General features: G+C 40.4%; 1 protein-coding gene across 2 annotated transcripts in view; it reads right to left on the reverse strand.

The window, feature by feature from the left end:
• Positions 1 to 18093, reverse strand: part of LOC126484045 (peroxisomal multifunctional enzyme type 2) — a 145193-nt gene that overhangs the window by 23803 nt on the left and 103297 nt on the right. For both annotated transcript variants that reach the window (XM_050107386.1, XM_050107385.1), the window contains exon 14: positions 13429 to 13605. In XM_050107386.1, coding sequence (XP_049963343.1) covers positions 13429 to 13605 — 177 coding nt within the window. The remainder of the gene's footprint in view (positions 1 to 13428; positions 13606 to 18093) is intronic.

The raw sequence follows: 18093 nt of genomic DNA on the forward strand, positions 1-18093 counted from the left end.
ATGGTTTCAAAGAAAATATTTGCACGATATCTTCATTCCTTACATGACCAATCCAACTGGTTATCAACAGTCTTTATTAACACAATATACCACAGGTTCAATATCCCTGCCAACGGGTGACACCAGTTGCAGCTCAGAGGCACTACAGCTCACAACTGATGGTCACCACCAGTGGCATGTGTGGCATGTCACATGGTCTGAGCCACTCGCAGCAGTGGGGCCAGGCAGGCAACTTTGATTTAGTCTAGAACAGTCCACTGCATGAGCTCCTATCAATCATGCTGTTCTGCTTGTTGGCTTTTGACTGTGTTGTACCTGGAGTTTCTTGTTCCCATTGTTTCCTTTCAATCAGCGTTCTTCTCTTGACAAATTTTGATTTGCTTACAGACTATGCATTCTTATTGCAGGCAGACAGAAAAACAGGTTTCCACCTTTTTTCATTTCTGTCTTCTCTACTGTCCACATTTCATGCCCATACAGAGTCATGCTACAAAAATAGCTTTCATGAATCTTTTTCTGGTCGCAAGGGTTATATTTTTTTGTTAGCACCAGTTTGTTTTTAAGGACAGTTTTTTGCCTTGTTCAATACTTGCTAGGATGACTTTCTTGTATCTTCTTTCTTTACCTCCTTTATTTCCAACACAGCACAGTTCATCTATTCCTCCAATTGTCACTTGTCCATTTATCTATCCAGCGTGTCCACCTGCTGTGCACAGCATTACCTAAATTTCCTTTCTGTTTATGTGCATATTATAGTGATCAGTTAGAGCACACTTAACTCCATTAAGCACCAAATCTATTTCTGATCATTTCCAATCAACACGATGTTGTGATTATTTCTGTCCTTGACAAAACAAACCTCACATCAAGATACTCCTTTACCTCCCTCACTCTCTCCGTATCTTTCCAAGCATCAAGGCCAACATTGTGGGGTCCACTGTTATGGTTAAACAGAAATGGCATGTTAATTTTAAGGGGTGGCCGGATGCCCTTCCTGTCACCACCCCGTAGCCCCCGGTACGGAATAAGTTTGCCCCAGTTGTCGGCATCTAGTGTAAGCCATGGAGGTGTGAATGTTTTCAAATGTCTGCAAGTTGTTTAACTGAGGCAGAATGTCGGGACAAGCCTGGTATTCATATCGAACAGGATGTGGAAAACCACCTAAAAACCACCTCCAGGCTGGCCAGCACACCGGCCCTCGCCAGTCCGCCGGGCGGATTTGATCCGGGGCCAGTGCGCCTACCCGAGTCCGGGAAGCAGCGCGTTAGCACTCTTGGCTACCCTGGCAGGTACTTCTTTATCTCCCTCACTATCTCATCAATACATAAAATAAGCATCAGTGCTGACAGACAGTGAGCAGCCCAACAGTACATATTCCTTTCCTAAATTTGCCATTGTGTGTCATTCTACCAGTACTGACTACTCCAGCCTTCACCCTCCTTTACAACAGGTATCTCTCTCTCTCTCAGCCTGGGTCTGAGTGATCTGCCCCTCCTTTCTAATTTTTCGCAACCTACCCTCTTTTTTCCCTAAATAAGGAATTGGCTTTTCTGAAGTTGTTTCCCCTGTTATATGTCTACTGGCAACACTTAAAAATTCACCTCCTGAAGGTTAGGCCAGCCATGTTGTCTCCTCGTAATTTTAGTTTTCTCATGCCAATTTTCCTTCTGATACAATTATTTCTGCAATTCATACCACACTTCCCAAAAACAGAAAAAGAACGTTATTCAGTTCCAAATCATAAAAAGTCTTCTCCAAACTGCAACGTACATTTTCTTTACTCACCCACATCATTTATTATTAACTCCAGTGTTAAAATTGTTCTTGAGTGCCCTACTCCTCCTAAACCAAAGAAGCTGGTTCTCAGTTTTCAGTTTTACCTTTCGTTCTTCAATAAAGCACTCTCATGAGTATTGTAGATGCATGTGATATCAGTGTTGAGACAACTGTCCCAATGCAACACAAGGCATAACATTTCTGAGGCTGCATTGTGAATGAGTTCTGAACATATGGCTTGATATCCTTGTCTGCAATGAATTGTTTGCCTCTTACAGTCTTCTTTAGATCACCAAAAATAGCATAACTGCAGGGAGAGAGGTCCAGACTACATGCAGGATAACAGATGAACTCCCATTTTAATGTTGCAAGAGCTCCTTGACTATATTTGCTGTATGGAACCTTGCATTGCCATGGAGCTGGATGACTCCATAGGTGAGCTGCCCCTATCACTTTGATTTGATTGACATGAAAAGGATGGCCAAGGTTTGTGAGTGTTGATGCACATTCATTGTTCTCTCTTGCTACAGGAAGTTTTAAGAAGTGCGCCTTTTTGGTAAAGAAGTTGGTGAGAATAATCTTTCCCCCACTTGTGCACACAGCCTTGGACTTTTTGGGCAGCAGTGGCCCTGCAGGCTTCCACTGTCATTGTGACTGTGGTTCATGAAACATCACAAGAATTAGTTCCCCCCTTGGCAAAGTGCTGCAGATGTTAAAGAGAGAGTCACATTCGAGATGCTTCCTGTAGGGAGTTTACAATTTGTCCTTAATGACTGTGAGAAAACTTCAAACGCTCAATCCAATCTCTGTGGAAGTGGCTGCTACTGTACTCATCAGTCTTGAATAATGAAGATGTTCACCTGTTGGACAATAATTATAACGTGGTATGGTTTCCAGACAATGCATCAGTGGCCATCAACACCCTACCTTCCCTGAAACGCTCGTGCTAAAGGCCATGCAACAGAACATGAAGTGCTCTCTATACACTTGTGCCTTTCTTCAATCAATTTCCATTCCCTTGCACTCTTTCCGCTGTTAGGGAACACATTACACCCCTTTTCCCTTTTTCTGAAGCTTCAATTTCACTGATTTCAGCATGATAGGGTGCAGTGGATGGTTCACATGTGCACATGCTCCCTCTGACATCAAGTGGGTGTGCGCCTGTGTCGCTATAGCAGCGCGTTTGGAATCACTGTGCTCTGCTCTTATAGGAACTGCACCTTCTTCCAAATGCAGTGACATTATGATTTTCACATTTTACTGCCTCTGGCTTGCTTCTTTTTGAATGCTTCTTATACTAAACTGATTCTGCAGTAACTTTCATATGTATCCACTCTTACTACCTATGAAAGTGTAAATAATATTATTCTCAAAATGTGATGGAATTTCTCAAATACTTAAAAATAAATTTCAGAAGATTATGAAACTTGACTTGAACTGTAATTATTCAACTTTTCCCAGTCAGTAACAGTACATACCAATAATAATGACTTTAAACATGGTTATATTGGTTAGGGCATATGGTCACAATTATTAAAAAATGAATACAACCAACTGAAGTGAATTCCACTATGAATTAAATACCCCGATTGCCTGGTGGTGTCACAATCAAGTTACATGATACAGAAAGCAATACATACAGAGCAGAGATGAACAGGGAATCTTTCTAGTGAAGGGCAATGCAGTACAGGACCACAAATGGCACAATCTACCAGCAAAAGCAACCTTGACAAAGAACAGATTGGTGTGGCTTGGATGTGGGAACAAGCAATTTCAAAACGTCAAAACTGATCAGCTGTATGCTTGCTGCTGTCATGAGCCTCTAAGAAGAGTGGTTGAAGGATGGTGAAACGATGGGTAGGTGACAACTACACCTCATCACAGCATCACTCACTTTGCACAGCAGGACAGGCAGATCTGATGACGGAGTACGATACTGGCACATGCACAAGTGTTTTGGAGTGCACCATTCAGCAAACATTGTTGGAGCACAGGGCTCTGGAGTAGATAATGCCTACACTTCCTATGGTGATCCAACAACATCATCAATTATGATTCCAGTGGGCTTAAGCTCACTGAGATTGCATCATGGATCAATGGAAATGTGTCGCGTAGTCAGATTAATCACATTTCTTGTCACACCAGGTTGATGGTTGTGTCCAGATATGATGTCATGCAGGTGAATGGCTCTTGAAACATACATCACATTATGGACACAGGTTGGTGTGGTCAATATTATGCCATGGGGGACATTCATCTGATCTTCCATGAGACCTTTAGTAATAATCAAAGCACCAAGACAGTTACGGTCTATGTGAACGTTACTGAGGACCATTTGCACCACTTCATGCTTGATGTCTTTTCCTGATGGAGATGGCCAACTGTCTCAATCACAAGACCAGACTCATGCGTCATTAGTTTGAGGAGCACAAAGGTGAACTCATGTTGATGTATTGCCCACCAATTTTGCCTGATCTGAACCCAATGTAACACATTTGGGATGCTAACACATGCCAGCTCCGTGCCCACAAACCACTGGTCCATAATTTATGGGAACTGTGTGACGTGTGCAAAGACACCTGGTATATCATACCTACAGAAACCTACCAAGGACTTGTCAAATTCATGCTACACAAAACTGCTGTTGTATTGCACTCCAAAGGTGGACTGGCATGCTATTATGAAGTTGGCCGTAATGTTTTGGCTTGTGAATGTATATCCCAGTATGAAATTAAGTGCTATGGCCTGTGAGAGCAGAAGGGGAAAGGGGTGTTTTCAATTTGGGAACTGCTGGTGTAAGTTGTTAATGCTGGATGTTTCTTATTTGTGTGCTGCTCTGGGCGGTACACAAGAGTATAGCACCATTCCATGCCAAGTGGTCTAGAGGTTCCCACATGTCCCCAATAAACATTGATCCAGTTTCAGGTCACCAACTCAATACTTGCGGAGATATGGTCATTTACAGAATGAGATTTTCACTCTGCAGCAGAGTGTGCACTGATATGAAACTTCCTGGCAGACTAAAACTGTGTGCCGGACTGAGACTCGAACTAGGGACCTTTGCCTTCTGCGGGCAAGTGCTCTACCAACTGAGCTACCCAAGCATGACTCATGTCCTATTCTCACAGCGTTACTTCTGCCAGTACCTCGTCTCCTACCTTCCAAACTTCACAGAAGCTCTACTGGGAACCTTGCAGAACTAGCACTCCTGGAAGAAAGGGTATTGAGGAGACATGGCTTAGCCACAGCCTGGGAGATGTTTCCAGAATGATATTTTCACTCTGCAGCAGAGTGTGTGGTGATATGAAACTTCCTGGCCGATTAAAAGTGTGTGCCGGACCGAGATACGAACTTGGGACCTTTGCAAAGGTCCCGAGTTTGTGTCTCAGTCTGGCACACAGTTTTAATCTGCCAGGAAGTTTCATATGGTCATTTGTTTTACCACACGGCACAGCTATCAATAACGGAACCTTGAGTTTTCACCAACTTTGAGACATAATATCTCCAGCAATATTTTCTTGGAAGAAACAAAACTTGGCATCTTGTGCAACTTTTTGGACTCTATTAAGCAAAATAATAATACAAAAGATTTCTTCAGCAATTTTAATATGGACAAAGTTGGCTGAAAAAATGACTCTTGAACAAATGTGAAGTTTAGCTTTTTGTCTCTGGGAGTAACTGCACGATAAACTGAAATTTTGTGCATAATAACTTACCAATACAAGATCTTAGAACATAAAATTTCATTCTCATACTGCTTTCCAATAATTTACAAATTCAGAGCAAAATCGATGATTTTCTTACAAACAAGAAAAATGGCTATTTTTAGCCCACTTTTACAAGAACATCTTCTGCAAACACTTTTCAGTTATTTTCATTAGAAAGATCATGTTCAAAACCACCTAACAAACTACACTCAATTTTGCAATACGAGCATATAAGGCCCTAAAAAGCAACAAGGTGGAGGTGCACTGAAAAAGTACCCATATTCTACTGGGACTCAAATTAAATCTGAAATTTTTTATTATGTTCTACAACTGTTTGTGACTACGGGGAAGGCAATAGTGAACTTCCTGATGACTAGGAAGTGAGATCAAATCACAAGAACTCGGGGGACAGAGGGGGAGGGGGGGATCAAGTCTAATTTCTTATATGGTATATAAAATGGTCTTTCTAATTAAAACAATTGAAGACAAAGTCTGAAAATGAGTTCATGATCATAGTGTGGCACATTATTTTACAGCTCCGTCTTGATCACACAAACTTTTACACTTCACTATTAATGGTTTTGTCTACTGCCGTCTTCAGATCTGCGTTGTTAGACGTACGCATGTGATAGTAGCTGACGTACCTGGCACTCTCTTGCAGTGCCTTCTGAGTGTGATTTATTGAAAGATGGAGAAAATGGCATAATACCATGTACCATTAGGCACAACATTACATGGAAGGCATTGCAAGAGAGTGCCCCACTAAAAATATGTCAGCTACTACCACATGCATACTTCCAACAACACAGCTCTGAAGATGGCAGTAGTCGAAACCGGTAATAATGAAGTGTGAAAGTTTTGTGATCAAGACAGATCTATAAAATAAAGATAAACTAATGAAAACAGTTTAAAAGAGTTTGCAGAAGACAATTTTTTGTATAACTGGGCTAAAAATACAATTTTTTGTGAAAATCATCCATTTTGCCATAAATTTGTAAATTGTTGGAAAGCAGTAGGAGAATGAAATTTTATATTCTAAGACCTTGTATGGATAAGTTATTACATAGAAAGTTTCAGGTTTATCCCACAATTACTTCCAGAGATATAAAAAGCTAAGCTTCACATATTTTCAAGCATCTATTTTTTTGGCTGATTTTGCTTCAAATTATCCATATGAAACTGCTCAAGAAGTCTTTACTATTATTTGCTTATGGGAGTCAGAAAGTTGTACAAGATGGCCAAGATTTTTTCTTTCAAGAAAATACTGCTCGATACATAAGTCTCAAAGTTGGCGAAAACTGTTGAAAGCTTTGCTGTGAGCTCAAACAAATGACTATATCTCTGTAAGTATTGAATAGGTGATCGTGAATGTTTATTGGAAACGTGTGAATGTCCACACAAAATTTCGTCAAAATCTTTTCCCTAAATTAGATCACTTGGCATGGAATGCTCTATAGGCAGTGATTTGAGTCTAGTAAAGTCACACACTAAAAGCAGTAGGGTAATGTTTGTGTTGCTCTGAGGTAGCAGAAAATATTGTCAATTTGTAATTCCTAAGAGCTACTGGTAATAAAAAAGTATGTTATTGCAGTTGTTATAACAAGTCTTCTACTTACAGGTGTGGAGAACTGCTATGGACTATAATAGCAAACAAATTAACTGAAGAATTTGATAAGGTGAGGAGATATACTCCCCAATGTGAGGCCAAACACATCATCTGATAAATGTGATAAGATGAGATTAATTTTGATCTTTGGAATTGTGATCTCTGGCCCCTTGTTAACAAGTTAACAAGGACAGAGAATGCTGATAATAAATGGTGCTGTTTACTTCACTGATGATGCAAAGCCAGGAATTATTATTAAATCATTTATGCAAACCATTTGTAAAAAGGTAAGAAGGTTAAAATAAATAAATTTGCAATGTTGTGGCTATAATGCAGGATAAATATATGTTCTCCACATGATATATGGGAGGACAAAAGTAGTGGGATACCAATATGCACATATACAGGTGGCAGAAGTACCACACACACAAAGTAAAAAGGGCAGCACACTGGTGGAGCTGTAATTTGAACTCAGGTGATTCATGTGAAAAGGCGCCCAATACGATTATGACCGCACAACGAAAAATGACAGCCTTTGAATGTGGAATGGTAATTGGAGCTAGACGATGGGATATTCCGTTTTGGAAACTGTTAGGGCATTTAATATTCTGAGGTCCATAGTGTCAAAAGTGTGCCAACAATACCAAGTTTCAGGCATTATCTCTAACCACAGACAAGACAGTGGCCGATGTCCTTCATTTAACAATCGAGACCAGTTGCATTTGCGTATAGTTGTCAGTGCTAACAGACAAGCAATACTGCATGAAATAACCACAGATATCAATGCGAGACACATGATGAACCTATCCGTTAGGACAGTGCAGAGAAATTTTGCATTAATGGGCTATGGCAGCAAACAACTGATGCTAACAGTACAACATTGCCTACAGTGCCTCTTCTGAGCTCGTGATGGTATCGGTTGGACTCTAGATGACTGGAAAACCGCGGCCTTGTCAGATGAATCCTGATTTCAGTTTGTAAAAGCTGAAGGTAGGGTTTGAGTGTGGTGTAGACCCAATGAAGCCATGGACGCAAGTTGTCAACAAGGCATTGTGAAAGCTCGTGGCGGCTCCATAATGGTGTGGGCTGTGTTTGCATGGAATAGACTGGGTCCTCTGTTCTAGGGGACTTATGACCTCAGCAGTTGAGTCCCATAGTGCTCAGAGCCAACCAAAATGCAGCCCCACTATGAATGCTGTTCTCAAACACGGAATGAGTTGGTTGACATGCATAAGCTGCTGGAAATCGCCTTGACTACTGTCAAACAATTGAAGGCTGTTGCACGAATCAGTGTGTAGGAAGAGCTCCCAAGAGCTGTGTACCTGCGATACCTGTACCAGCGGTACCTCAAGCGCTATCCTCTCCTGTGGATCCTGTCTTCTCTGCAAAAAGTATTGGATCTGTCATAACCCGTCCACTTGACTGAGTGGCATGTCAATGGTAGATGTAGGCATCCTGTACAGGGTGGATGGAGACCAGGGAGAACTCACGGTGTTGTACCAATCCCCCTAACCAACAAGTTTGAGGTGCTGTCTTTCACTGAAACTGAAACTCAGCCAATGCGACTCACTTTACCTGTTTTGAGGAAACCCATTTTGTCTGGTGTCAGGAGGAGGCAAATGCAAAAGGGTAAGGGTCTATTAATCATCACCAGTTCAAATGAATGACGGGACCCCTTAGAGAAATGGTAGCAAGGGACAGGAAAGGACACCAGGTCCACTCAGTGAATATGCTTAGGGGCCTCATTCAACACGTTGAAGAGGCTATTCCAGCAGCCATTGTAGGAACAGGGTGCAATCAATTGCAGATTGTGGCACATGTTGCCTGGGCTCTGAAGTCATTCTTCGGTCATTCCAATGATCGGCAGAGAAGGTTGAGAACACCAGCCTTGCGCATGGAGTTTCAATGACACTCATAATTTGCAGTATTGTCCCCAGAACTGATCATGGCCCTTTGGTTGTGAGTCGAGTGGAAAGACTGAACCAGAGACTTCGAAAGTTCTGTGACAAGCTAGGCTGTGACTTCCTGGACTTGCCCCACAGGGTTGAGAATTGTAGGGTTCCACTAAATAGGTCAGGTGTGCACTACAGATCAGAGCCTGCTACTCAGGTAGCTGTGTGTGGGGTGCAAACAAGGTTTTTTTTTAGATTATGTGACTCTCCATCCATTCCAGACAATGATGTCTGTAGGAACCCCAGAAATATCAGTGTGAGATCAAAAGAAATGCCTCCAAGAGATGAGAGTAAAATCCCAATGGTAAACTACTGAAGCATTTGTAACAAAGTGCCAGACTTTTAAACATTAATGAAAAGCAGTGAAGCTCACGTAATACTAGGTACAGAAAGCTAGTTGAAAGCTGAAATTGATAGCAGTGACATTTTTGCAGAAAATTTAAGTGTATATCGAAAGGATAGGCAAATGGGAAATGGAGGTGGTGTATTTGTCAGAGTAGATAAATAACTTAAATCCACTGAGATTGAAATTGAAGTTGCATGCGAGATTGTTTGGGTAAGACTCAGTATTAGGAGTAGGCTTAAAATGATAATTGGACCCTTCTGTCGTCCAACAGACTCATATCCTGATGCAACCAGAACATAAGAGAAAACCTCAGTTCACTTGTACATAAGTTCCCTTATCATTTTGTAATCACTGATTGTGTCTTTAATTATCCAACAATTAACTGGGAAAATTGCAGTTCTGTTAGTGGTGGGCGTGATAAGACATCCTGTGAAACATTACTAAATGCATTCTCTGAAAACTAACTAGAACAGATAGTAAGGAACCCCACTCATGCTGAAAATATATTGGATCTAATGGCAGCAAATAGGATCAACCTCTGTGAGGATGTCCACAACGAAACTGGTATCTGTGCTCATGGTGTGGTTGTGGCAACAATGGTTACCGAAGTTCAAAGGACAACTAAAACAATCAGAAAGATATATATGTTGTGTAAACTACATAAAAAATTAATAGTTTCATATCTAAATGACGAGCTTGAAACTTTCAGCACATCAGGAGCATGTAGAGGAACTCTGGCTCAAGTTTAAAATAATAGTTAACTGCAGTGAGGACAGATAAGTACCTAGAAGGCCAGTTCACAATGGGAGGGAACCTCCATGGTAAACAGTCACCATAAAGAAATAGAGATTACTGGATAATAGGTGTAAAAGAAAGTGAAGGGCTATAGGTAGAGAGATGCTGAATGAAAAGTGTTTGGCTGTCAAGAGTGCAATGGTGTGATGCATTCAATGAAAACTGTAGCAGAATATTGTCAAATGACATTTCACAAGATCCAAAGAAATTCTGGTCACATGTAAAGGCTGTTAGTGGCACCAAAGTTAATTTCCAGTCCCTAGCCGAATGAGAGAGAAACTGAAATTGAGGGTCGCAACGCAAAAGCTGAAACCCTTAACTCCACTTTCAAATGTTCCTTTACAAATGAAAACAGGACAATGGTCCCAATTTAATCCTCATACCACTGAAAAGATGAATGAAATAAGTATTAGTGTCAGTTGTGTCAAGGAAGAGCTAAAATCGTTAAAATTGAACAACTCTCAAGGCCCCAATAGAATCGCTGTCAGATTCTATACTGAATTTGCAGCTGAGTTAGCCCCTCATCTCACTATAATCTATTGTAGATCCCTTGAACAAAAAATCATGCGCAGTTCTTGGAAAAAGGCACAGGGCACACCCATCTGCAACAAGGGTAGTATAAGTGATCCACAAAACTACTGTCCAATATCCTTGACATTGATGTGTTGTAGAATACTAGAACATATTTTGTGCTCAAACATAATGAGGTACCTTGAAGAGAATGACCTCCTCGATGCCAACCAGCACAGTTTTCAAAAACAATGATCATGTGAAACCCAACTCGCACTTTTCTCACATGACATACTGAAAGTTTTGGATCAAGGCATCCAGGTAGATGCAGTATTTCTTGATTTCCGAAAAACATTTGACTCATTACTGCAACTATGCTTATTGTTAAAAGTATGATCATATTGGGTATCAAGTGAAATTTGTGACTGGACTGAGAACTTTTTTTAGCGAGGACACAGCATGTTATCTTGGATGGAGAGTCATCATCACATGCAGAAGAAACTCTGGGTGTGCCACAGGGAAGTGTGTTGGGACTCTTGCTGTTCATGTTGTATTCTAATAACCTCCCAGACAATTTTAGTAGTCAAATCAGGCTTTTTGCAGATGATGCAGTTATCTACAATGAAGCACTATCTGAGAGAAGCTGCATAAATATTTAGTCAGACTTTGATAATATTTCAACACAGTGCAGTGATTGGCAGCTTGCTCTATATGTTCAGAGATGTAAAGTGAGCACTTCACAAAATGTGAAAATGTAATATCCAATGACTATAATATCAATCAGTCACTCTTGGAATTGGCAAACTCATACAAATATCTGGGTGTAACACTTTGTAGAGACACGAAATGGAACGATCACGTAGGTTCTGTCGTGGGTAATGTATGTAGTAGATTTTGGTTTATTGGTAGAATACTGGGGAAGTGCAGCCAGAGATTGCTCACAAATCTCTCATGCAACCCATCCTTGAATATTGCATACAGAAAATGGCAGCACAAATGGTCAGATTTGTTTAATCCATGGAAGAGTGTCACAGATACTGAATGAACTGAAATGGCAGATTTTTGAAGACAGATGTAAACTGTCTCAAGAAAGTCTATTAACAAAGTTTCAAGAACCAACCTTAAATGTTTACTCTAGTGCCCTACATATGACTCACACAGGGATTGTGATGATAAGAGTAGAATCATTACTGCAAACACAGATGCACTCAAACAATCACTCTTCTCACACTCCTTATGGGAAAGGAACAGGAAGAAACCTTAATAACTGGTACAATGGGACGTACTCTCTGCCGTGCACCTTGTGGTGGTGTGCAGAGTATAGATGTAGATGTAGAGTGCACATCGTAATATTATACAAAATTGTGTTTGGATCTGTGTAATTTCACACTACTATACACTGATAAAATAGAAAAACTTCTAAAGATAAAGCTACTGATATTTACTACAAACTGGAGGGATGATGACTCAGCTTTTCAGACATCCAACGGGAACAAATAAAGAATGTAATGAAGAGATAAGGATATCATAATGGTCTCAAAGTCAGCCAAAAGGGTGTGTGTGTGTGTGTGTGTGTGTGTGTGTGTGTGTGTGTGTGTGTGTGCACTGACCTGTGGTGAGATGTGGATAAATAGAACAGTATTTGTACAATTAACTAGATCTGTAAGTATAAAACTGCAAGATTCTTAACTTTTAATTATATTTATTGTTTTATCAAGCTTATATGTCTAATATAAATGTAAAGTGATCTGTCGGTGAATAAACAACTAATTAACAAAACAATGTAAGTGCATTACCATATATGAATCTTTCCTAACAAAAATTCTAGCTTTCAAAATGGCGACTTCCTCCCTTCACTAGGGCAGAAGAAGAGAAATATTTCTATTCAAGGATCAGAGTAGAAACAGACACAGGATGATAGGCTAATAGGGAAATCAGTAGTTACATACCTGTAAGAGACAAACTATAACAGAACTTGCAGAGACAGCAAAAACACAGATAAGACATGTATTGACATTGACACAAAAATACCAACATTCTCCTAATGGGTGATAGAGGAAACAGGAACTAAAGAATATAAGAAATTAAAATGGAAATTAAAGTGGAGGGGGTGGGGGGGTGGGAGGGGAGGGGGCAAGGAGAAGGATGAGTTGGCAGCAGAAATGAGGGAAAGGGAGGGGATGGCATGGAAGATAACTTGGACCAACCCTGAGGGCTGGGGAGTAGCAGGGACTAAGCACGCGTTGTAGAGGAAGATGCTTGACATGTTGATTGTGGGAGAGAAATTTGCTTTTTCACATAATATAGGTCAAAGACATGGCGTTGTGTTGTAGCATATGTGCTCTGTGAGTGTTATAAGTATTAACATTCTCATTCTTCTTGAAAAGTCACTGTTTATTACTCACAATTTCAAACGCACACTGGATAAATCTCTAGCTCATCTATAATACTCTTTTTCTCTCCCAACTTTTCTCACATTGTTTGATACTCTTTGCAATCCAAAGAGTGTGGTATACATAAGTGACACATTAAAAAGATATAATAAGTCGTGAATAGAATACAAACAAATAAATGAGTAAAGTTAATCGCCCCTCAAGTAGAGGACATAATGAGAGTGCAACATAATGGTAACTGGAACACAGCAGTTTATCCGAGAGCTCTAGTTCAGCATAAAAATGTAGCAAAAACTAGCTTCTTTTTCACCTCTCTTTCCGTTACCATAATTCATACACTTACCTTAACAGATTTGAATTTACTGGCATCATTGTTGGCAAATCTCTTTAAAACATGCCTCACAGAAAATCCCAGTGAACAGAGGCCGTGAAGAATTGGACGATCAAAACCTCCAAGTGCGGCCATATTGGGGTCGATATGAAGTGGATTGTAGTCACCAGATAACCTGTAAAGTGCAGCCTGAAAAACAATTATTGCATGATCAGACATGAGTACCATAAAGTGGCAGACCAGGAAACACTATAGTGAAGGGATAAAACCTGGAACTGATGTACAGGGAGATTAATATTAAACTTTCACTATTTGAGAGGGTCCCCATGAACAACAAGTGACTGTAGGACAAAGAAACTTTGTGGATGATTTTTTAAGGACACGTGGAAGACACATAATGAATAAACCACTAAAACAAACACATTTTAATTTTCACATGGGAGTATAACATTTGTTAATTGGGTACCATGTTTACATTTCACGTTACAAACATTGCTCAATGTGATGGCTATCTACATCCACAGCAGCCTGCAACTACAGTAAAGATTGCTCTACAGCTGCCCGAAACAATGGTGGACCATAGAGAGTTCAGCTGTTGTGATACAACTCATGCACTGCCTGAAGACTGCACATTGTGTCCAGCATTCTCAGCTGTGGCAACAGCAACTTTTTCAACAATTTGTGGCACAACTGCTCATCGGCCTCTCCCAGCAGCAATTCCCAATCACCAGCCAATTTGAACTTCCGAATCATATTCTTCAAGGCTGGTGCAGAAAGAGGTTCTCCCCATACTCCTTTAAAGTGTTGATACTACTGCTGCTGCTGTTTTGCCAAAAGAGATTAATGAATACAGTTCTGCTCACCTTGTCCAGACCCATGTAGACTGTCTGCAAGTGTAATGCACCTTTCCAGACCCATGTTGACACACCGATACTTGTCTTTCAACCCTATGTTACCATACCAGTAACAGAGTCAACAAGTGGCTCAAGAAGCAAAAGTTTAATTATAACCACCCTGAATATCCTAACATACGGTTAGTGAATACATCACATTTCATAAATTTCTGTTAACATTGCTATTCTTAAGTTCACTAAAACATGAGTTTCCAATTGTGATTAAGGTTAAATAAGTAGATTAACGGAAACAATTTATCATTATTTTATATAAATTTACACTCTTAGAATATTCTAGAAAATCTGGCCAACTTCAGTTCCTGTTGATAGTGCTTCCACATTGTATAATTTGGAAATGAATATTGTAAAATATCGGTTACCAAAACAAGATTCTAAGAACATGATAAAAAGACTCAAGAATTGTAACATAATTAAAATAGCATAAATTAACACTTTTGAAAGCTGATTGTAACAGAAAGAAATCTTACTAAATTACGTGTTAAAGCTTGTGTCTGCCAAAGTTTGGTTCGCAGGAAATATGTCAATATATTTTTATGAACAAAGCTGTGTATCCAGCCCCCTACCAAGTTGTAAAATTTAATTATGAATCTATTTATCAAACATATAAATAATGTCATATGAAATGCCTACTGACATCGAACATTTAGTTGGGCACCTGAGCCCATGGCAGTTCAGTTCAGTATTAGGCTGAGTTAGTATCGAATGAGGTAGTGGTGAACAGTATGCAGCACAAGCGTGTTGTTGTTTATCAGAACTGACGTATGTGAGAAAAGTTATACTCTACTACCATGTGAAAGTGGACAAAAATCACCCTTCATCCTTTATTACAGTTCTTGTATCTGCATCCCTTATTACAGTGTTTGTATATAACCACCCAAAAGCCACATGTGTTAGACACCGCTTCCGAGATTTGGGCAGGCTCTGGATTGAACCTACCCAATGACCTAACGACAAGGGCCGGTGTGCTGCCGAGCCTGGATGTGGTTTTTAGGCAGTTTTCCACATCCGATTAGGTGAATACTATGCTGGTACCAACATCCCATCACAATTATACAACATTTAGAAAACATTCGCACACTTTCGCACAGAACACTACATGGAGACAGTTTGGGTATACAAAGTTCACCACCATCTAACTTTAACAGTGCTGAATCTAATAATAACCATGCCGACTCCATCTACATATTATAGTGCATGTATGACATTGTCTTACAAGCCTCAGATTGCTACCTTATTTCAAGTGCAATGAAGCAAATTTTAAGAACTACCCCAACTGCAAAGGAATCAGAAGTAAGAAACATGCACAATTTATGTTAGTGTGTTAAGCTTCTTGAATTATTTCAAAGTTAAATGTGAAAGCAAATTTTATTGTCAGTTTATCACACCATTTTGTAGTGCACTGTTGCAATATCCAATAAAAAAAGTAGTGCTTTCACACACACTTGCAATAAATACTATGCCATATCCCACAATGGACTGCTTTCTACAACATGGTTCAATGAACATACATACAGAAGCAGATGCACATTGTGTTACTTACTATGTTATCCAGGCTTCCTCAGCTGGCTCATTTATCAGTGGAGTCAGGCCAAATATAATTTTTCTCTACTGACAGTGCATTGATGTTTATGGCCCTAATACCTACTCTGGTACCGCGCGCCGTGGAATTTGAATCCGCGCCTGGCATCATGGACATCGAAGACCCATAGAGGTCTCTGTACCATTGCGCCGTAAGCTGTGGCGGCGCGCGCCTCCTGGCCCGCTTTTAGTGTGAGGGCACCACAGCAGAACTCGTGGTTCCAGCGGCCAATAGCGGCGCCACCGATAGCATACTTAAGCGCCTGCCTCTCGCTCAGCCAGCCAGTCTAATCACGAGTACGTTGGTTGACACCTCGCCTCACGTTAGACAGTTTACTTCCTTGTTCTGTGTATGAGTGGACGTGTTTGTTTCCTTGTGACTCCGTTGTCCGATCTTGTTGTATTCGTTCTGTCCTTCGTTGGTCATGTCCGTCCTCCCCTGTTGCGTTTTTGTTGGTCGGCCTCTCCACGGGTCATGCCGCGCTTTCCGTCATTGCTACACCGGTCGCAGTTACAACACCTACAATGTTTGCACAGTCTCTTTTTTCCATTATTTGTTGCCTACACAATCAGGTCTGTAAGTTTATTTAGGAGTCTCTCAACATTTGCTCCTGATGGCCTGATTACTAGGTTTTCATTTTTCATTTTGAATTTATTGTTGCGAATATTGCAAATATGTCACCACTGTAACTGCTAACTTCACATTGCAGCCTTCCCATTTTAGAGTCAATACCACTACATCAGAGAGCTTTTATCGAAATCAGCACAGATCACAAATGGAAGACTACAAAACTAATTACGTCGTCACTCTACCTTCCAAGGCTTCTAACGTTATGATGATTTATCTGCAGAATACATTTATCTGTTTGACTGCATCATGAGATTCTATTCTACAATGCTATAATGTGAAGTCAGCAAGTTTCTCCAGATTCCTTAACACTGGCTGCTTATTAAAGTTTTCATATTTGGTTGATTTGCACCGCTTTACAGCTTTGCACTTATTAGCCTTACTTGTCAAGAAAGCTGTCCCTACTGGGCGCTAAGGTTACAATACATTATCAAAAGGATTACATACACTTTCAGCATTTCCTTTATAGTGGGCTCTGCCATTATAATACATTATGAAAATACACTTTTAAGCCAGTTTTCAGCATTTCCTTTATTTACAATAGACTGTGGTACCCATCATGTTTATGCAGAATATTAACAATGGTGACTTTTGAGCAAGTTTACTCACCACTAGTATTTTTTTTTTTTTTTTTTTTTTTTTTTTTTTTTTTTTTTTTGTTTAGTAAGCTGATAGAGTGTCTGTCTGATTTCTGGTCAGTATCAATTAACTAAAAAGAAAAGTGCTCCAGATTAAATACAGTTCAGCACTGCTGGATTGCCGAGATTTTTGAACTAAGTTACACCTGTGGTTGTCGTTGCTCAAATTCAGTACACAACATGATCAGTTTCTGCTCATAGCAGTACAAGACTGAAATAGAAGGTATTTAAAATCTTCTTCTCTACAGAAAATATATACCTAGACTCTGAATGTGGCTCTCCAGCAGGGATACGACTTCCTCAAATCCTGCCCTAAAATGAGATCCATCCTTCATGAAATCCTCCCCACACCACCAAGAGTGTCTTTCCGCCGTCCACCTAACCTTCGTAACCTCTTGGTTCATCCCTATGAAATCCCCAAACCACCTTCCCTACCCTCTGGCTCCTACCCTTGTAACTGCCCCCAGTGTAAAATCTGTCCCATGCACCCTCCCACCACCACCTACTCCAGTCTTGTAACCCGGAATGTGTACACGATCAAAGGCAGAGCCACGTGTGAAAGCACCCATGTGATTTACCAACTGACCTGACTACACTGTGAAGCTTTCTATGTGGGAATGACCTGCAACAAACTGTCCATTCGCATGAACGGACACAGGCAGACAGTGTTTGTTGGTAATGAGGATCACCCTGTGGCTAAACATGCCTTGGTGCATGGCCAGCACATCTTGGCACAGTGTTACACCATCCGGGTTATCTGGATACTTCCCACTGACACCAACCTATCAGAACTCCGAAGATGGGAACTTGCCCTCCAATATATCCTTTCTTCCTGTTACCCACCAGGCCTCAACCTCTACTAATTTCAAGTTGCTGCCGCTCATACCTCAGCTGTCATTCAACAACATCTTTGCCTCTG

The sequence above is a fragment of the Schistocerca serialis genome, chromosome 6 (genome assembly GCF_023864345.2).
Source record: "Schistocerca serialis cubense isolate TAMUIC-IGC-003099 chromosome 6, iqSchSeri2.2, whole genome shotgun sequence".
Classification (NCBI taxonomy): Eukaryota; Metazoa; Arthropoda; class Insecta; order Orthoptera; family Acrididae; genus Schistocerca; species Schistocerca serialis.